The sequence below is a fragment of the Odocoileus virginianus genome, chromosome 27, assembly GCF_023699985.2.
Source record: "Odocoileus virginianus isolate 20LAN1187 ecotype Illinois chromosome 27, Ovbor_1.2, whole genome shotgun sequence".
In the NCBI taxonomy this organism is placed as follows: domain Eukaryota; kingdom Metazoa; phylum Chordata; class Mammalia; order Artiodactyla; family Cervidae; genus Odocoileus; species Odocoileus virginianus.
In genome coordinates this window covers 40,578,838-40,601,519 of record NC_069700.1, presented here as the reverse complement: position 1 = coordinate 40,601,519, position 22,682 = coordinate 40,578,838, and the positions used below count along the sequence as shown (strand labels likewise).

Sequence of the window (22,682 nt, the reverse complement as noted above, 5' to 3'; positions counted from 1 at the left end):
GTTTTAAGGGGTTTTATGCAAAGTCAAACTTACAATCACAGCATTATAAATATTATTTTAGAGATAAACTTGTCTATAAGAATTATAAAAAGCATAGTTGGGTCACTTTATGCAAAAAGTGCACCTTTTATGTACCTTTTGTGGTAATTAATTACATATTTTCTACACCTTGTTACAACTGTCAAAATATCTATCACAGATATCTGTGGAGTAAACTGAGTGATTAGATTTCAATATGGACAAAATGAAATGTGGTCATCTTTACACACCAGGCTTCCCTGCTGGCTTAGATGGTAAAGCATCTGCCTGCAATGTGGGAGACCCAGATTCAATCCCTGGGTGAGGAAGATCCCCTGCAGAAGGAAATGGCAACCCACTCCAGTACCCTTGCCTGGAAAATCCCAAGGACAGAGGAGCCTGGTAGGTTACAGTCTATGGGGTTGCAGAGAGTTGGACACGACTGGGCGACTTCACTTTCACTTTTCACTGTATATTAAAAGCATCAGTTTCTTCTCCCCTGAAATGGGGGTTATAATAGTTATGTCATAGGGCTGCTACGAGGAAATCCAAGGAAATATGAGGATAAAAAGAAAGTTGTTGGTTCTATGAAATCTACATTAAATGCTTTGGAAAGATTCAAGAAAGGCAAGTTAGTTAAAAATAAAACAACCTGAATTCTCAAAAAGACAGGGGGAATTATCATACTGCTTTGTATTATCATTAAGTTCTTTCCACTTTAAAGAAACACAAACTGGAAATTAGTGCTGGTGTATTATGTGTATGGTTTTTGAAAAAAAATGAAATCAAATTCCCACCCCTAAACTACACTCAAACAAAAGACTTTGCCTTTATATCAGAAATAGCAAATAAATGACATTCAAATGTTTTAAGTTTAAAATGTAATGTTTTGTTTGTGTTAGTTGCTAGCCGTGTCCAACATTTTGAGACTCCATGGACTGTAGCCCGCCAGGCTCCTTTGTCCGTGGAATTCTTCAGGCAAGAATACTAGTGGGTAGCCATTTCCTTCTCCAGGGGATCTTCCTGACCCAGGGATGGAACCCAGGTCACCTGCATGCAGGCAGATTCTTTACCATGAGCCACCTTTGGCTTTACCTTGAGCCACCAAGGAAGCCCAAAATGTAATGTTAGGTTACATTTGAAATGTAATCCGTTTTAATTAATATTTTTATTAACCAACTAAATAATGCCAAGGGTATTGAAATGAGGGCCTGTAACCAAGGTTCTGTGTGACGTCATGTTTCCCAACTTTCTCTCTTAGGTCTACAATCATCCTTTCTTAACTCATTTTGTTAAATAAGCTAATTTTACCAAACATCTATTAAGATGCCTGGTAGCATGATGAACTTATGAAGAGTTTCCTTCTGTTTACTGGACTGTATTTCTTCTAAGATGGGGTATTTCTTTTTAAATTTTTCTTTCTTTCACTTTTATTTTTGGCTGAAGGAAGTTATCTTTCATCCTGTTCAGGAACTTAAAACTAGGAAGTTTTAGGGAGGAAAGGGAGAAGCATAAACCAAATAGAATGAAAATAGATTTTACTTTAAATACAATTAGTAAAAAGAATAGAGTAAGAGATTTAGCCACATCAAAATCTCCCACTTAAAAGTTGGCAGTTACTTCCTTTGTGTGGTGGTGGCACTCAGTCATGTCTGACTCTCTGCAGCCCCATAGACGGTAGCCCTCCAGGCTCCTCTGTGGAATTCTCCAGGCAAGAATACTGAAGCAGGCTGCCATTTTCCACTGCAGGGACTCTCCCAACCCAGGAACAGATCCCCTGACTCCTGCAAAGCCCCACTGTTTCCTTCACTCCTCATTAGAAAACAAAGGGGGGTGAGGTGCAGTTTGCCTCATTCTATATTTGGAAATACTAAGTGAGAATTCTCACAATTTTGTTTGCTGTGAATGTTTCTCTCCTTGCTTTTTTTCTTGTTTGGTTGCTACTGGTGATATTTTTCTTTGTGGTTAGTAATATATATTTTTTTTAATGTTTTCTACTTTCTGTTAAGTTTTGAGAGAGGGAAATCCTGTGATGCATCTTCACTCTGTCCAATGATCTCGGGAGTACCAAAGCAAAGATCTAACATAAGATGAGTAGAAGAAAGAGATGGGATAGAGACCTTTATAGGCTACATTATAAATTCTGAGTTTCATCTTAGGAAGGATGGGGAAGGCTTTTAACATGTTTTTTAAAAGCACGTTACTGAAATGGTCAGACTTCTCTGTTTTAAAAGTCACCCGGCAGCCATGCGGAGGAGAAAGAACTAGGCAGATAAGTGTGCAGCTGCTGGGGAAGGAGTCAGGAAGCTGCCACAGTGAGTGATCCGCATGAGACAGTGGTGGCTCCTGGCCCAGGGTTATGACTGATCCCCAAAGTGATCTTGATCAAGGATTAAAAAGCTTAAGTGTACTTGGTATATTCTATTTAAGATTGTAGGAAAATGTGTGATAGATTTTAATAAGATTTGTGTAGAGATCTCTTAAAGTGAAAAGGAATTATGCTCAGCTGTTTGGAAAATAAGTATCCAGAATGACTCAGTACCTAAAGAGACCTATTTCTAAAGAAATAATTTTCAATTAAAATCCAGAGTTTAATCTACACAAAGGCCTAGTGTTTTCATTTTACAAACAGAGTATGACAAAATTTTTAAAAAATCACTACAATATAAATACTGCTCTCTAAAAATACTGAGGAAAACAGATTTCAAGCAGGCCTGCCTTTGATATCTACTAAGTGAATCTCTCTAACATCTGCTTGGAATCAGCATGTTCTGCACACAATGACCTTCACAGTAACAAAGGTTTCATATATCTGCTGTAGCAAATGTGGATTCTGAATGGAATGGAAGCAATACTGTTTTACCTATGGGATGTTTGGGTTTTAATCAAGAGGTTTTCAATGACAGCTTATAATGAGGCAGCTGGTCTTACCAAAAAAGCCATATGGAGCCATCACAGCACTGCTGTAAATGTTATCAGCTAACTGGTTCCTTTTCAAACTTTCATTAAAGTGAGTTTGATCACAGAGGGCTCAAAAAAATAATCACAGGTTTTGGGGGGAGAGCAGGCAGAATGACAGCAACATGACAATAAAAACAGATTTTGTTTTTAAATTAAATTAGAAAAAATAGTAAGTGAAGAGAGAGATTCACAACCAAAAAATCTATAAGGAGACATTTAGTGAATACAAACAGCCTTTTTATTCCATTGATTTATATGTGGTTTAAAGTAGACTTTCTGTATGTGGGAGGATTTAGACATGTGTCTTTTTAATCTCTTCATTAATCTAAGGCAAGTTTTAAAAATCGGCAATAGTAGTAATACTCTTATAGGAATAATCAATAGGAGAGATGCTACAAAAGCAGATCTGAGAAACACTTCTTACTTTTTAGCAATGTCACAGACTCAGTGTTAAATATAATTTTCAAATCTTCTTAAAAAAAGAGGTTAAATTGACCTTAATTTGTGAAAGTCATAAGGCCTTTTAAAAGGTCCACAAATAATTAAGAATTAAATTAAATTAAAATTTTCAACTTGAGCAAGCAAATTATAGTCTACAGGGGAAAGTAGTGCAAGGCTGATGCTGAAAATATCAAACATGTGGCTCATCTGTTGAGATTCCTATTTTAATAAAACTGATGACAATTTGTTGTTCACTACTATATTGACATTTAGTTCTTTCAACTTTGTAAAAATAAAATTTTTATGTTTTTAAAGAAAAACACTATTTTCAACAGTTAGGTGTAATAGTAAGAGGACTAGACCCACGGCCCAGAGCAGACCAGGATTCTGCCTCCAGTCTGTTTGCAGACCTCCCACTAACCAGCTGTGGTCCTTCAGGCGAGTCATGTTGAACTACTAGGCCCGCTTATTTTTTAAAGTAAACTGTGAAGGCTGGATCGTGAATCCAGACAGGAAAATACTCATGGCCTCTACAGTCGTTACTACAAACACAGTTTCAGGTGCTCCAGGACACAGTCAGGATTGGCTCTTGAGCTCCAGGTGAGGGCTTGACAGCCTGTTCAAATCCAAGCTTCACCCCTTAGGGCCTTAAGCCCTCAGACTCTCTAAGCTCTGTCATGATGGGGATGCGGATTGGGCTTACTCTAGTCTGCGGTGTGAACCAAAGGACCCATGTGTCCAGGGCACTAAGTGCTGGGCCTGGCAAATGTGAAGGGTTTTGTTGGTGTTGGCTGACATTATTCAATATTATTATTATTTTCATTATTATCAGTGATGTTATAAGATACATTTGTCCTATGAAATTTAATGTAAGAAGTTCTGCAATTTTTGTGGTTATATAACCACAAAAGAAAAATGATTTCATGAAAACCAGAAAACATAAAACTGATTATAAAACTTAAAAGTACCATGGTAGCTGATGATGAATTCCATACACATAGCATCTTTTTTGGGAGGATCATGGGTCCCTCTGAAACCTGATAAACACTAGGCTCCAAAAATGCACAATATGTACCTAGAGAAAAAATGTTTCAAGGGTGCATGGCCCAGGTCCATTCTTGGCTTTCTGTCCCATGTTACAAAGCCATGATCAGGACCAGTGACTGCAAATGGGGGGTCTGTGAGCTAAGTTGACCTGCAGACACACTGTCAGCCTGCACACAGCCACAGAACTTGTCAACGTTCACACCTCTAGCAGAGTGACTAACTCACCAGTGTTCATCTCGGGCAATTTCACTTTTCCGGGTTATCTGCCTGACCCCTGCAGACCTCCAAGTTTGTGACCTAAGCATTACACCTCTCAGAACCTACTAGCAGGCCTTTTGTACAGGAGTCTGGCAAGAAAACAACCAAACACATTTCCCTGACTCCCTTGCAGCTTGGGGGTCCACTGCATAACCTAGGGTCTGCCATGCAGATAAACATGAGACTGGGAAACAGACTAGGGTAACATGAGGGAGCAGCCACAAGTAAAAGCATTCAATTTTCTACAAGGAAGATGGCAAAAGCCTTCGGTTCTTCTGAACAACAGCAGTCAGTGTTCCAGACCTACTCTGAGGATTGGGTACCTAAGGCCCGAGGGTCCAGTCTAGCCCACCATGTGCTCCTATAAATAAAGTTCTCCTGGGACAGACGCAAGCCTGCTCCTTCCCACAATGTCTAGGCTGCTTCTACATGACATCAGGAGAGAGGAGCAGCTGTGACAAAGGGCACGTGGACCTGTCATGACCTGGCCCTTTACAGAAAATCTGCCAACCCTTGGTCTCATCCCTTGAAGTGGAGTACTTGAAGGTGGTAGCCATAGCAAAGTAAGATTTTCTCAGAGTGTAGTTTTTCTTAGTTACACTATTGCTGGATCTGCAGCATTCAAGCTTAATTCCCTGACCCTTCCATAAATTTTATAAGCACCCTCATGTTGTGTAATAAATCCCTTTCCCCTGAAAACAGCTGGAGTGGTTTCCACTGCTGCAGCAGAAACTCCTGAATGAAACATAGAGTAACAGAAGACAAAGGATAAGGTTATAAAGCTTAAAACTTTACTTACATTATGTGTCATCTCAAAGAACTTCTGACAGGCTACCTGGTAATGTGTCCCTTTTACTAAATCCAAAATCTAAAAATGAAGGGGAAAAAAGAGAAAGAAAAATTAGAAATCAATTTTCTTCTAAACCACTATAGCTCCTGCTTGCTGGCCTTTTCATAATCTTCATTCCAGACAGGAAATGCATTAAATCATGTGGCACATTGTACCCCTGAAGCCTGGGCACTGTGATAATTTTGACATTATACAGTAGGTGTTTAGGTCGGCATTAAACCACTGATGACAAGAGATAAGAAGTGATCTCTCTGACCTACTGACTGTGAATTTCAATAACTTTACCTTGACAACAAGATGAAAAGAAATCCCAGCATTATGATTTTGACAGTTATTGTCAGAATATCATACTGCAACACATCTTCCAAAATTGTAGGTATAAATCTAGTAACTTAAATGGTTGGTGCATGAAGCAATCAAGTATACTATTTAGATTTTTATTTTCCACATGACCACTTTGTACAAAAATAGCATAAAATACAGCTGTGTGCCCATCAGGAAAATCTAATGTAAACCCTTTGGGGATGAGTATCTGTGGAGAGGGAATGCTTTTGCCTTCAATCAGATTTGTCCTTTTTGAAATGAAGTTATTTCTAGTAAAGCTCAGCAAAATATGAGAGTAAATATCTATTCTGAACACCTATTAGGAACATCATCCCATATTTTGTAAATACAATTTGCTTCCCAATTCTACTTCATGTAACCTCTTCAGAGCCACGTAAACTCCCATCCTTATCAGCAGAGTGCAATGCCAGCTGAAATTTGTAAATTTTCATCACTTCTCCTGACAAATAAAATACATATGTGGCCTGTTCATAAAACACAGTACAATGCTGGAAGTAAGAAATAGCCTCGAATGAAGGAAAAAAATAACTTTTGGAGAAATGTTAATTTCTACCCTTTTTCGAAAGCATGGACTTCCTATCAGACAAAGAAATGCAAATGAAATATCAAATTCTTGCTGTCCTCCTTACTGAATATAGCTTATATCTTTTGACAGATACAAAAAAATTACAGTACAGAATAAGCAGCATATTATACTGACAGGAATGTACTTAAAAGAAGGTTTTCTCTGACTGTCTTACAGATTACATTTCTAAATTTCAGGTCACCTTTTACTAAATCATACATGAAAGAACAGTGTATATGCCAACCAATCATAGCACCCAGGATCCTGCCTGTCTACCCATGTGACCTGTCCACTGTTCTTGAATTATTTGAGCAAAATGAAAAACACATCAATTTAAAATGAATGACTGTAAGTCTTTAAAATGAAGACAGTCACAGTTTTTAAAGTAATTCAAACATTCTGAGCTCATACTCGCCAATGTTTTTTACACACAGATAAGTCAACTATGCTGAGATGAACTTGCAGTTGAGTACTGGCAAACATCAGTGATACCAAGGTATGAATGTCTGTGGATTACAATCTTGGAGAAGTAAGGACTTTAAATATAAACAAGTTTAAATGATGCCATAAATTACCTGGGAGAAAATGAAGTCACAGAAACAGACAAAAACCTCAACTGTGTGGTATGGAATAAATTCCCTTTATGTAAAAACAAAACAATGAATCTAGCATCCTATTCTAGGCAAACACACTTCATGTTTATATCTATACATATATATATATATATGGTATATTTAAATATCTTGCAAAATAAATATGTAACATTATATATAACAATCTAATCTATATGTTTGGGAAACATACTATAAAACAATACTTTTATAATATGTAAGAAACATAATAGTAAAATTACGTAGTTGGGTAAGGAACACATATAAAAAGTTATTATGAGAAACTGACATAGAAACCATAGAATGAAAGGGAAGATGATGTATCTTGAAATTTTAGGTTCCATTAAAAAATTAAATTTAGATTAAAAAAAAATCATACAATTATCCTGTTTCTACCCCAATTCCCACTCCACTCAAGACTAGGTTCTTTCTTAATAAAAACCATTTACTTTTCCTCTTTTACTTCATCTTCCTATAAAGAATTTTTATTGCAAGTTTTCTTGCAAATTCATAAATAAATCACTTGCCCATCTACCCTTAAACAGCTTCACTGACTGCACAGCAGCACATCTGAGTGGATGAGGGTTCTGCACGTCTGTAAAGGTGCACTGGGGCAAGAGGTCACAGTGCTTTTCACTGGATGAACTGTGTCCCGGGACGAAGAGTGAGGGAAGGAGACAGGTAACAACTGACCAGCCTGGGAGATGGTCAGTGAGCCAGCAGGGAAAGCTGAGAGAAAGGTGCCCTGAGGCGACTGGGGGTTACGCATAGGGATTATGAAGAAATAGACCTTCGCAGAATAGGGGAGTCTGTCTGTGCTCAGTCATGTCTGGCTGTTTGCGGGTCCCATGGACTGTAGCCTGCCAAGCTCCTCTGTCCATGGAATTTCCCAGGCAAGAAATAAAGGAGCAGGTTGCCATTTCCTGCTCCAGGGGATCTTCCCAACCCAGGGATTGAACCTGCAACTCTGAGCACGGGTGTGACATAACAATGCACATTTTCCCAGGAGAGTCTGCCTGCTGTGGCGGGGGCAGGCGGAGAGGGTGAGCTCACAGCGGGAGTCCACGGGAGACGAGGGTCTGCAGCAGGTGCTGACCGTTGTGGGGGGGTGGGGGGCGGGGAGAAGAATAGCTGCTCCACGTGGAAATGCTCCACCACAGCATTGTATGTTCTTATATACTTCTTTCCTGAAATTCAGGGTCTTAGGAAGAGTTGGTCTCATTCAGAGTTTAAATGTTTCATATAGTCTTAATTCAAGTGACCTTTTCTAAGGTGCAAAGTTTTAACAGAAGAGTCCGTGCCCCTGGGCTGCGGACAGATGTGCCTGACTTACAGCCAGGATACCTGAGTTCGAAGAGATGCTAACTTCAACCAGAAGTGCTGTGCTTTTCCTGAAGCTGAAATTTTCTTTTATATTTTCTCAAGAAAGAAGAAATACTGGATATGGTAATATCTTATAGTGTCAATGTTGAACGTACCTAACCATGGTTTTTTAAAATATGCTCGGTGGGGGAGAGGGGTACATAGCAAGTTAGTTCATAATGCATTTCTTTACATATTTTTTGTGTTATCATGTGTTGCATATGATATTAAAATTTTTTAAAGAAAAAACAATTTTTGTAGAAAAGCCAGAATGAGGATGTAGTCAGGCAGCAGCACTTTATAGACAGTGTTTGTCTCATTGAGCTCCTGAAGGGCCAGCTCACCAAGGCTGGGCAAGCCCAAGTGGAGATTTGAAAGAACCAGAGAGAGAAATACACACTCACAGGGTGAGACGCTCTACTGGAGGAAGGAGGGATGTAAGGAGACAAGAAAAGATAAACAGGAAGGTGAGGGAGGCAGGTGGGAGCAGAGTGTGAAAGGCCCAAGAAACGCGTCCACAGAACAGAGCCCACAGCTGCTCTGCCTGGCCTGCAGACATGCGTCCACAGCCACAACCGCACTCACCCAGCAGGGGCATGAGTTCCCCCGCTCCCCGGTCCTTCGGGAAGAGACAACACACCACAGCTTCCTCATGAACCAGCTTAGGTACCAAACAGTCCTTTAAGAAGGAAACCAAATCAAGTGCCAATTCTGATGCCTATGCTAGAAGTTTCTCAGTTCTGTTTTAGAAAAATGCAAACAATCTGAAGAATCTTATTAAATAAAGGCTTATTTGAAAACAAAAGCTTATTATTATTATTTATTATTATTTAAAGAAAAATTCCAATGAAGGTCTAAGAATATCGCTCAGATGGCAGTTTGAGTTTGGTTTTTAACATCAATATTTCCAGGCTAGAGTACAAAATGTAAAGCACAACAATCATTCTAGTCTACTTCATCAGTAGTCAGAAGGTTAAGAAAAATTAAGAGGAAAAGCGATATAATACTACTATATCTTGGTAACTTATGTTCTTTAACTTTTTTCTCTATGTATCTTAAACTACTTATCAGCTGACTAAAGTCCATCAAGAAGAACATTAGATGGTTTTTCCTCTTTTTTTTGAAAGCAATGCAGTTTGCCATTTTTATAAGACGTTCATCATGTTTGTACTTACTAAGTTTGGTAAATTTGGAGTGGGGGGGAGACACACAACTCAGCTATCTCTAACTCAAGGTCATGTTCTGTTTTATTGAAAAGTGATAACAAGCGTGTTTCTTTCTTAAAAAGTCAACCTTTCAAGGAGATATTTGCTGATATTTTCCCACTCCATTTCTAACTTTATTTTGAAGGTGAGAGAAACAGTCATGATGCAGAGTCCAGAACACTTTTGAGCTCATTTATCTGGCTCCTGTTTCTCCCAGACACCTGACGACCCTGCCATGACCTTCACCTGCTGGCAGGTCAGGGGCAAGCTTCCCAGTCCTGAAGATGTGCTGCAATACATTTAAAACACCATATGCCATGAATTCTTCTAACTCACTCTTCATTGTCTATAATAGCCAAATGAATCATTTCTACCTCCAAAGGCCCTTAAAACCCATCTTTTCCTCCCCATTGTTCAGGGCCTCGTCATCCCTTTTATGGCAAAACTCCTTGGCTCCTCCCATCCTCACTCCAGACAGCTGCTGATCCAACCCCAGAGAAGCTTCCCTGCAGTCCAGGCCTGACCCTGGCGTTGCTGGCTCCTGCACGGCAGTGACCGGCAGGACACAGCCTCCCTGGGGCCCTTCCTGCCCACCTGTCCCTGGGGCCTCACCTCCAGCCCAGCTTCTCCCATGGGATGTGCTTTGCAATTTCAGCTCACAGAAGTCCGGTGATTTCTCAGAGGGTGTTTTTGATCTAATGCGTTGTTTGACTTGGTCTAGTCCAGAATTACCTAAGTTTCCTCAGGGCAAGGCTTACCAGCGTAGTGCTTCTCAACTAGCCTGTCCCTAGAACCTGTGTTCACAGCTCTCGCAGGACCAGGCTGCCCAGAACACACCAGGACCTTATCTGACCATGCCCACCGCCCCGCAGCCGAGCTTCTCTCATCACACTGGATCTCTCTACCTCCTGTCTTCCCTGGAGCATCTCCTCCGAGAAGGCAGAGGCCATGTTACTAGCTCCCTGCTATACTCCCAGGATCTGGAAGGTGACTGGAGTGCAGACACATCCGATCATACTTGCTGGTGCTGAATGGATGCTGGCCCTGTGGCCCGACCTCCCTCCAGAGGACTGCTACCCCTACCTCCTCACCCAGTGCAAACGTCACTTCCTGCAGGAAGCACTCCTTGGTGTTACCCCTTCCCTCCTCAGCAGGCCTTCTCCCTCTGGATCGATCTTTTTTTTTTTTTTTTTTTAATTTTGGATCATTCCCTAAGGCCTTTATTCCCCACCCTTACTCCCCGGCTCTTCAACTAGCATTTAGGGTAATTTTTAAAAGAACTTCTCATACTTCACTATAGTTAATTATGCCCTTTAACGCCACCAGACTAAAAGCTCTAACACAGTTTCTTAATCATCTTTCTGTTTCCAGATTTGAACATATGGAAAACTAAGCAACATGGATGGTGCTCAGAAAATGTTTATTGAGCCATAAAATAAATGTCTTTCCTCCCCAAAGAAACTTCCTTCTGTTTGAATCTGTCTTAGAGTACTTTTACCAGAACCTCTGCAATTAGACACTTGATTTCCAATTTTCTCTATTTTTTGGTATAGCATCACAGAAAAAATTGCTAACTTAATTCAGTTCTTCCACAGGCTTTAAAAGGGCTTGAGAGGTTTCTCCAGTCATATCTGAGGACACGCTGGAGAAGAGAGTGACAACGCTCCATCAAATGACCTGAAGTCCAAATGTAGAAATCTGCCATTGCTTTGTATAGCTAACCTGGCCTGTGCACACAGCAGCCTCAGCCCACACCTCTCAGACGAGCTTTCAGACTGTGAACCAAGTCAGTCACTGTCTCCACCCACGTGGTCTACATTCACTCGGCCCCTGCAAGGGAGTCCAGCGTCAGGTTTATAGAGATGACAGATACCACTTATGCCCTTGGGGAGGATAAGGCCACAGAGTCGGTTTGGAGGGAAGGACAAACAAGGGAACAAGCAGTCCAGAACAGGTGCTGACCTGACAGGAGCACAGAGGATGCTACAAGGCGGGGGCGGCTCAATATGAGCGTTTGCAAAGGATGGAACCAGGTGGTAACAATGAATCACAGTGACAAACAGAAAGAAAGTATAAAGCATCAGAGTAACCCAGACCCAGGACAACAAGCAAAGGAGGCAAAGAAGCTCCAAGCAAGGCGCTTGGGGATGGGCAGACTCTAAAATATACTAGAAAGATGATCTGACCTCAATATGAAGGACTTCTGGGGGGACAGGGGCTGTGGACAATGGGGAGACATAACGAGAGTAGGGGACATCCTTGAGAGCCCTGGGACCAGCAGTGGATGTCACCCCAATTTCTGGCTTGAACATCTGGTGTCCCACTAGCTCTCCCTGGGAGCAGAGAACTGAGGCCATGCCGTCTCCTCAGGACAGGCACGCAAGTCTTCAGGCTCAGAGGCCGCTGAGACCGAAGGTCGCACTGTCCCGGCGGCTGGGGAGAGCTGAGAGCAGCCTGACTCTGCCCGCCAACGCGGCACATGATGGTCATGCCCCATTAAGGACCAGTCACAGGGCCATCCCCCTCAAACAGGAGAGACCACTCCCCTTCTGCTCTCTCCCTATCAGGTGCTGACCCTGAGAACACCCCCAGCAAACATCCTGCACGCACAGCCCACCACAGTGAACCAGATTTGAATGCAGCGCAAGCTGTTCTGCTTGCTTGCCTGCTTTCCTTTGCAGGGACAGGGATGGGCTCAAGGTGAGGATTAATAGGGATAATAAGAGCATCTTACACTCCTGCTCCATCCATATCAGACACTGTTCTGGTTGTTTTACTTAATTACCAGCTCTCTAAATCTGCTCTTCACATATATATGCAAACATGTTAAAAAAAGAATGCTTACAGCAATTATTTAGGCCCTTGTAATGCCTGGTAGAATCCAATCCAAAACAGTGACCCTCTCCAGCTAGAGAAGTGTACTATGCCATCCCTCATAAATCCTGAAATGTCCTGTAAGTCAGCTAAATTCTAAGAGGCTTTCTGAAAGACGTATTACACTGTTTAATAATCATATTACATCATTTCCTTATTATACGTTCATCCACAATATGGAAACCCAAATATTGAAAATGTCCCACTGTCTTTTACTGTATTTGGATACAGGTCTTGAATCACTGAAGATAGGTCTAACATTTGGGGTATAGGATTTAAGCTTGAGGGAAACATAAACAACTAACTGAACTTAGAGTCAGGGAAGGAGAGAAAGAGAAGGCTGAGGAGAGGACAGGAGGGGCGGGCAGGCAAGACTCCTGTCAAGTCTGCAGAGAGGGGCAGAGAAGTGTGGCCAGATCGCAATCCCACACTTTACTCACTAGTTACACCTGCCTGGTGGGTATCCTGTTTCGTTTTATTTTTGCCTAGTATAAAAGCAAGTCACTTCAGAATCACTATGTCCTATGTGATCTTTATGGATATGATGAGAAGGATTTATCCCTGACAAGTTATTTTCAAAGATTTTATAAAAAAAGATGTATCAAATACTCTACAGAAAACAAACTAAGTTAGAAGAAACAAAACATCTGTCGTTTAAATAAAGCTTTTCCAAGGACTGGAGGATTAAAAGAAAAATAAATAAATAAATATAAACATATATATAATATGGGCTTTCCCAATGGCCCAGCTGGTACAGAATCTGCCTGCCACTGAAGGAGATGCAAGAGACAAGAATTCGATCCCTGGGTCAGGAAGACAGCCTGGAGAAGGAAATGGCAACCTGGTCCAGCACCCGTGCCTGGAAAATTCTATGGACAGAAGAGCCTGGCGGGCTGCAGACCTTGGGGTCTCAAAGAGTCGGACATGACTGAGTGTGCGCATACATACTTATACACACACACACATACATATAGAAACAGAAACTTCATCTAATAAGAACTACACTGTAAATTAATGGTCAGCACTACCAGGAAGTCTGAAATGGCTTAACAGCAAGCAGACTAAGAATCTAAAACACTTCTTATGGAAAAAAAATCACTAATTTTTGTATAGTTTAAGCTTGCTTTTACAAAAAAAAAGGGGGGGGGGGTGGGCAGGAGGAATCCTCTGGGAGAATAGATCATGAAACAGAACTAAGTTGGGAGAACAGTGTTTCGTCCACAGGAAGGCAGGTGGATTTTATTATAAGTATCATAAGAGACAGTGACCATACGTGACTGAATTAAATTCCTCTACAGATACCAGAAATTCCACATGAATAAATAATAATGACAGAAAGATACATAACAGTAAACAGAATTGAATGTGTTTTTAATAAAGACTATGTTTTCCATTTTAATTCAGTTTTACTGAAAGCAAACTTTAACAGCCTTGGCTAACAAATGGCATATGTTATTTGACTTTCAAAGTGATTTTTCTTTGAATCACCTTGAACAATATCAAATAATCTTCAAATGACCATTCTTCTTTAGCCTAATGAAAAGGAAAGATATACACAAAAATTAAGTTAGATGTTCAGAGGTTTTTATGATAAAGGCAAAAATGGAACCATATCCTCCTGACACCAGTTCTAAAGTTCAACTTCCCATCTTTTCTTAATGCTGTTTTAAGATTTATCAAGAACAATGCATACATTTTCAACTGCATCACCAAGAAAAGCAAAACTTAAGTGCGGCAATTCCTATAAATCAGAAGAGATGCTCGTGGAGATGAAACAGACAGGGAAGCTGTTCTTGACAGCAGTTGCCATTCATAAAGCAATGAACAGATGGATCCCACATTCCACTGAGAAGTACTCCTCACCTAAGAAAACCACAGGAGTTTTAGGTCAGGTTTATATGAACACCGAAGAAGGAGTCACTGAGATTTTTATTTGCCATAAAATCTTGACACAGTGTTACTTTTAAGTCTTTTAAACTGTCCATTTTGAAAGATTTCTTCATTAAAAGGCATTTACCAGTTTTAGACTTAATATGGTCATTAACTTCTTGAGAATTTTTGGACTGTGAAAAAGGGATGTTAATCAACCTTTCAAAAACTATAAAGAACATATATTTTTACATATTTCAATGTTTTAATATCATTATTAATTTTCCCAGAAGCACCCATTAGATTTGCCTTTAAAATAATCATTAATGGTTATGTTGAGTAAAATTCCTAAATCACATTTTATCCTTCTCTTAAAAAAAAAAAAGTGAAAAATAAAGAGACAGTTCAAACAACACTAGTACAGAAAAGAAAGTGAAAGTCATTCGGTCATGTCTGACTCTTTGCGACCCCATGGACTATACTAGTACAGAAATACACTTGTAAATAATGAATCATTCATCAAAACTTGAAAAATGAGTAGCCTTATTTTCACTCATTTATAGGTCAACATGTAAAAGTAAATATTGGCTCTAATAGGTCAAGCATGACTGTTATGTTAGAAGCAAATATTAAAATATGAATATGGAAGTAAGACCAAAACACTGTAATACTTAACAGCCTCAACTAACCATTTAGAGAAATACTCAGCAATGGGAACACAATGAATAACATCTGTAATTTTACATTTTCTAAAATTACAAGTAAAAAGATAAAAAGAAACATGAAATCAATTTAAATAATACATTTTATTTAAATAAGTATCATTTACGGTCATTTCAATATGTAATCAATATAAAAATATAATTACCAAGATATTTTACACTGCCATTCACATTAGTTCTTTGCAACCTGGCATGTATTTTCCACTTAGGGCAGGCAGTGTGCTGGAGTGGACAACACTGGCTTGTGTGCACATCTCTTCCCAAGTCAGGGTTAGTAACATCATGTTGATAATGTGACATCAGTCCAGTAGGAGTATTTACACAACAAAAATCATCAAGTGACACAAGCCAAGGTTTTTCTTTTTCCAAGGAGAGCTGATCCCTGAGCTCACCACTGCCCTCAGCACATCTCAGCGTGGACCATCCACACTTCAAGTGCTGAACCGTCACTGCATGCAGCTGGTGACTGCGATTGGACAGCCCAGATGAAGCATACACAGCCAGGCTTCCGAGTTAGCAACCTGGAATACTTTAAATATCCAGTTTTCTAGAAACTATTATAAAGTTTGGAAAAAAACAAGCAGGTAGGGCCCATTCACAGGAGAAATGCATACAAACTGTCCCCCAGGAAGCACAGGCACTGGACCCATCTGACAAAGACTTGACGTCAGCTGCCTTCAACACCCTCAGAGAGCTAAAGGAAACTCAAAGCGCTAGAGTAAACCCAGAGAACGATGACTGAACAAAGAGAAGATAGCAATAAAGACACCAAAACTATAAAGAAGAACCAAAGAGAGACTCTGGAGCTAAAAATTATAGCTAAAATGAAGACAATAGCCAATAGCGGGAGACAGAAAAAACAATCAGCAAACTTAGGAGTCAGTTCAGTTGAGATCATCCAGTCTAAGGAGCAGGAAGAACGAAGACCTCTTAAATGTGGAATCAAAAGAGAAATGATACCAATGAACTTATTTACAAAACAGAAACAGCAGCACAGACTTAGAGAACAAACTTATGGTAACCAGGGTGGAGGGACAGGGAGGAAGTCTGGGATGGACATGTACACACTGCTGATGTTTAAAATGGATAACCAACGAGGTGCTACCTACAGCACAGGGAATCGTGTTCAAGGTCACCTGGCAGCCTCGATGGGAGGGGAGTCTGGGGGAGAGTGGATACACGCGCATGTGCTGAGTCGCTCTGCCACGCACCTGAAACTATCAGAACATTGTTAACCGGCTGTACTCCAATATAAAATAAAAAGTTAAAAAGGAGAATAAAGAAACATGCACGGAGCGAAAGAGGCACGTGGGACACCAGAGGTGCAGCAACAGATGCACACAGGACACGCAGGAGGGAGGGGACAGAAACGGGCACAAAGGACAGATGAAGGAACACGGCTAACAGTCTTCCACACGCAATGCAGGAGGCACACCTACAACCCAGACACCTCGCAAGCCCCCAGCAGGAGCAACGCAGAGGGAACCACACAGAGACACACTGTGAAGAAACTACTGAGGGACGTCCCTGGTGGGCCCATGGCTGAGTCTCTGTACTTCCCGCGCGGGGGCACGGGTTCAACCCCTGGCTGGGGAACTAAGATACCACATGACATACAGTCAGAAAACTGAGGAACAAAAAACAAACAAATAAAGGATATAATTTTTTAAAAAAAAAAGGAGAGCCATGAACAGACAGACAATAGAGGACACAGACAGGAGCAGGAGGACCGCTCCTCACTTAGCAGAGACAGCGAGAGGGATCGCAGTCTTCTCAGCAGAACCCATCAGGGCCAGAAAGCAGCAGGATGACATGCTTGGTTCCAACAATAAAGCTATCAACCAAGATGTGTACGTCCGACAAAACTGTCCTTTAACAACGGAGAAATTAAAAAATTACCAGAGAGAGAAGAGCTGAGGCAGGTTGCTGCCTGTAGACCTGCACTACAGGAAATACTAGAGGGAGTCCTTCAGGCAGGAAGGAAAGACCACTAGACAGTTGAAGTCACATGAAAATAAAGGACACTGGAAAAGGTTAACTACACCATATATCAGGCCAGTATTACTGCATTTTTGAAGCAGTAAGTCCTCTTTTTCTTCCATTGAAGCAAAAGACAAATGCATAAAACAACCACTATAAATCAGTGATAATGGACACATAGTGTATAAAGATGTAATCTGTGACAACAACATAAAGGGGAGAGACAGAGTTACACAGAAGTGGGAGTCTGTATACTATGGAGGTGAGGCTGGCACTCACTGTCGTTACTTTAGGAGGGCAACAGCAATCCCCAGCGTAACCTGGGGATTATAAGAAAATAACTAAAAATATGCATACAGAAAAGGAAATGAAGAACTGAAACAGTACACCGCAAAAATATGAATCACCAAAGCAGGCAGTAATGAAGGACCTGAAGGACAAAAGACACGTGACAAAGAGCAAAATGACAAAAGTGAATTATTTCTTATCAGTAATTATTTTTTCTTTAAATATATTAACTCTCCAGTCTCAGGCACGGGAAAAGTGGCTAAAATTACATAATTAAACTATCTGCTCTCTACAAGAAACTCACTTTAGATCCAAAGACAAAACAGGTTGAGAGTGAAAGGATGGAATAAGATATCCAGTGAAAACAGTAATTAGGAGAGAGCTGCAATGGCCATACTAACCTCAGGCAAAACAGATTTTAAGTCAAAAACTGTTACAAGAGGGACTTCCCTGGTGGTCCAGTGGCTAAGAATTCACCTTGCAATGAAGGGGACATGGGTTCGACCCATGTTGGGGAACCCACGTGCTGCTGAGCAACTAGGCTTGTGCGCCGCAGCTACTGAGTCTGGGGCTCTACAACCCGCACGACACGACTAGGCAGGCCGCGTGCTGCCAAGAAACATACTGCATGACACAATAAGATCCCACGTGCTGCAACTGAGACTGATGCAGCCAAATGCTTTTTAAATGTTACAAGAGACAAAAACGACCTTATACACTCATAAAAGGGCTAATCCATCAGGAGGACAGAACAACCAAACACACTGAAAAATGGAGACCCAGAATACGAGAAGCAAAAATCAAAAGAACTGAAGGTGGCAATGGACAGTTCTACAATAACAGTTGGAAACTCTTTCATAAATGGGTAGAATAACTAGATAGACAATTTACAAGGAAAGAGAACCTGAACAACACAATAACCAATAACAGACAATACAGAACACTCCACCCCAAACAGCAAAATACACATTCTTCTCAAGTGCACAGCGAACATTCTCCAGGATAGACCATCTGTTAGGTGGCCAAACAAGACTTAATAATTTTAAAAATACTGAAATTATAGAAAACATCTTCTGTGATCACAGTGGGGTAAAATCAATTACACAAAGAAAACTGGAAAATTAAAAATGAGTAAAAATTAAACACATTTATGAATGGGTCACAGAATAAAGAAAATCATAAGGGTAATTGGAAAATACTTTCAAACACATGACAACAAAAATACAACATCCAAGCCTTATACAGAATATAGAGAAAGCAATGCTCATGGGGAAATCTCCAGCTGTACACACTACAATAAAAAAGAAGAAAAAGCTCAAATCAATAACCTAACTTTAATACCAGAAAAAGAGCAAACTAAACCCAAAACCAACAAAAAGAAGGAAGTAAAGATTAAACAAAATAGAGAAGAGAAATACAATAGAGAAAATTTTTAAAAACTTGTTAGTTTGAAAGGATCAACAAAATTTGACAAAGACTGAATAAGGAAAAAAAATGTGAGACAAGACACCAAGACTAAAATTAGCAATGAAAGTGGGGACATTACTAATGACCTCACCAAACTGAAAGAGATCATAAGGGAATACTACAAACAACTTCATACCAATAAATTAGGTAGCCTCGATGAAATGGACAAATTGCTAGAAACACACAAATTACCAAACCTGACCTAAGAAGACAGAAAATCTGAACAAACCTATAATAGTCAAAGAGACTGAGTGTTTAAAAGTTCCCAACAAAGAAAAGCCCAAGACTAGATGGCTATCAAAGATTTAAAGAATACCAATGCTTCTCAAGTGAATGAATGAAAGCTGCTCAGTTGTGTCTGACTCTTTGCAACCCCATGGACTGTAGCCCGCCAGGCTCCTCTGCCCATGGAATTCTCTAGGCAAGGATACTAGAGTGGGTTGCCATTTCCTTCTCCAGGGATCTTCCCAACCCAGGGACTGAATCCAGGTCTTGCACACCTCAGGTAAATTCTTTACTGTCTGAGCCACCAGGAAAGCCCAATGCTTCTCAAGTCCTTCTCCAAAGAGGAGTCAACACTTTCTAACTCAACTCACGAGGCCAGCACTACCCTGACAGCAAAGCCAAAGAAAGATATCATTAAGAAAATTATAGACCAATAAACCTTAGGAATCCAGGATACAAAATATCTAGCAAACCAAATCTAGCAGCACATTAAAAGTATTATAAACCATGTCCAAGCGGGATTTATCCCCCTGATGCCAAGGTGGCTCACACATAAAAACTGATCAACGTATAAACCACAGACAAAAACTACACCGTCACTTCAGATGCTAAAAAGGCTTCTGAAAATATCCAACACACTTTCATGTTTAAACACACACACAGAATATAAGGGAACTTCCTTAGCAAAATGAAGGGCATTTATGAAATACCTATGGCTAGTATCATATTCACGGTGAAAGACAGAAGTCTTAGCCCTGAAATCAAGAATAAGCAAGACAAGGCTGCCTGCTTTCACCACTGCTATTCAAAAACTAACTGAAGTCCTAGTCAGAGTAAATAGGCAAGAAATAAAAGGCATTCAAATACAGATGAAAAAGCAAAACTATAATATATATCCACAGACGATATGATCTCATATACAGAAAAATCCTAAAAAATCCATCAAAAAACTATTAGAGCTAATAAATAAACTCAGCAAAACTGCTGGATACAAGAACATTTCTTTGTAGAAACCACTTGTAGTTCTAACACTAGCAATCAACTACCAGAAAAGGACACAAAGTAAAAGTTCCATTTACAATAGCATGCAAAAGAATAAAATGACTAAGACCAGGAGATGAAAGACATGTATGCCGAAAACTGCAAAACACTGCTGAAAGAAATTAAAGATCTAAACAAACAGGAAAAAAATCCCTTGTCCACAGATAAAAACATAATATTGAGAGGATATCGATACTTCCCAAAGCAAACTACAGGTTCAATGCAATCCCTATGAAAGTTCTAATGTCCTTTTCTGCAGAAATGAAAAAGCCAGTCCTTAAATTCACATGGAATTGCAATGGATTCCAAATGGTCAAAACAATATTGAAAAAGGATGAAGTTGGAAAATTCAAACCTCCTGATTTCATAATCCACTAGAATTTTAGTAATCAAAAAGTGTCATATGGCAAAAAGCAAACATACGGACCAACACTACAGAATCTTTGGGAACCTTGATTCTAGAGAGTATTGAAACAAAGCCATATAATTACATCCAATGAAATTTTGAAAAGGGTGTTAAGATGATTATGATGGGAAAAATGGTCTTTTCAGTAAATGATGCTGGGACAACTGGCCATCTACATGAAAAAGAATGAAGATGGACTCCTGTATATCACATCATATACAAAAATTAACTCAAAGTGCATTTGACTTAAAAGAGTTAAAACTGTAGGACTCCTACAACACATGTGTCCCTTTTCAATAACCTTGAATTTGGCAATGGACTTTCAAATATGACAGTAAACTGTAAGTAACAACAACAACAAAAACATACTGGATTTCATAAAAATTAAAAACTTTTGTCCCTTAAGTGAAGTGAAAGTCACTCAGTCGTGTCTGACTCTTGGCAAACCCATGGACTCTACAGTCCATGGGATTCTCCAGGCCAGAATACTGGAGTGGGTAGCCTTTCCCTTCTCCAGGGGGCCTTCCCCACCCAGGGACTGAACCCACATTGCAGGCGGATCCCTTAGCAGCCAAGCCACAAGGGAAGCCCAAAGGACACTACCAGAAGAGCGCTGATGAAACCAGCTACAGGATGTGAGAAAAACACTGCTGCTACAGACCGAGCGCTTGTGCCCCCTACCCACCAAGGTCTGTCTGCTGAAACCCTAGGCCCCAGCGCAATGGCACAAGAAGGCAGGGCCTCTGGGAGGTGATCAGTGCTCTGTGAGAGAGACCCCAGAGAGCTCTGGCCACCTTCCACCTCAGAGAACACAGTGAAAAGACAAAGACAACCACCCATGAGCGGGGGGGGGGGGGAGGGGGGGGGGGCGCGCGCACCTCACCGGGCACTGAATCTACCAGGGCCTTGACCTCGGACTGCTCAGCCTCCAGAACCATGAAGGTAACTTTCTGCAGTTAGAAGCCATCCAGCCTATCGTAACTTGTTATAGCAGCTCACACAGACCTAGAAATCAGATATCTGATAAGAGTCTAGGTTCCAAAATATATAAGGAACACTTAAACTCAATAACAGAAAGACATCCCAATTCAAAATGGGCAAAAGATTTGTACAAACATTTTTCCAAAGAAGAGAGAGAAGCCATCAAGCACAAGAGATGCTCAGCATCACTAGTCATCAGAGAAACACAAGTCAAAACCCCAATAAGGTACCACTTCACAAGGTATTAGGGGCTGAACTGTGTTCCTTCAAAAAGGCAACCCCTCCTGCCTCAGAATGGGACCCCATTTGAAGAAAAGGTCTTTACAGAGGAAATGAAACTAAAATAGGTCATCAGGGTCAGTCTGAATCCAACATGATTGGTGTCCTTATAAAAAGAGGAAACAAAGAATACACAGAGGGAAGATGTGATGTGAAGACACACAGGGAGACCATCCCACGACAAGGAAGAGACTAGGGTGACGCATCTAGAGAGTCAGAGACGTCAGACACAGATGGCTACAACTGAAACAAGAGGGGGCAGGGTGACAGGTGTTGGCAAGGAAGTGGAGAATTCAGAACCCCTCACAGCACAGCTGGTGGGATGTGAAACTGTATTGCTGCAGTGGAAAACAGCCTGGTAGTTACTCAAGAAGTTAAATACAGAGTTATCCTATAACCCAGCAATGCCATTTTTAGATGTATACCCAAAAGAACTGAAAGCAGGCACTCAGACAAATACCTGTATGTGAACGCTCACAGTGATGCTATCAGACTACACAGCCAAAAGGGGAAACAACTTACTGTCCATCGAGGGGTGAACGGATAAACACACACTGGAATATTATTCTGCCACGAAGAGGGATGCAGTACTGACAGATGCTACAAGGAGGAACTTTGAAGACACGCTCAGTGAAAGAAGGCAAACACAGAAGGTACCCTGCTGGGTGGCCCCATTCACAGGCAGCCCCAGCACGGACAGACCCATGCAGCTGGCTGGCTGCCAGGGCGGGGAGGGCCACCAGGGACCCGGCTTCACCGGGTGACAAGCTGGCTGGTGCTGGCTGCACAACACTACGGATGTGCAAAATGTCCTGAATCGTATGCCTGTAAGTGGTTTATTTCATGTCATGTGAATTTTAACTCAGTAAGAAGAAAAGTAACTAGGA

General features: G+C 40.8%; 1 protein-coding gene across 5 annotated transcripts in view; it reads right to left on the bottom strand.

The window, feature by feature from the left end:
* PRIM2 (DNA primase subunit 2) overlaps positions 1-22,682 on the bottom strand; it is a 393,899-nt gene that overhangs the window by 90,930 nt on the left and 280,287 nt on the right. For all 5 annotated transcript variants that reach the window (XM_020913550.2, XM_020913544.2, XM_070456735.1 and 2 more), the window contains exon 13: positions 5,525-5,593. In XM_020913550.2, coding sequence (XP_020769209.1) covers positions 5,525-5,593 — 69 coding nt within the window. The remainder of the gene's footprint in view (positions 1-5,524; positions 5,594-22,682) is intronic.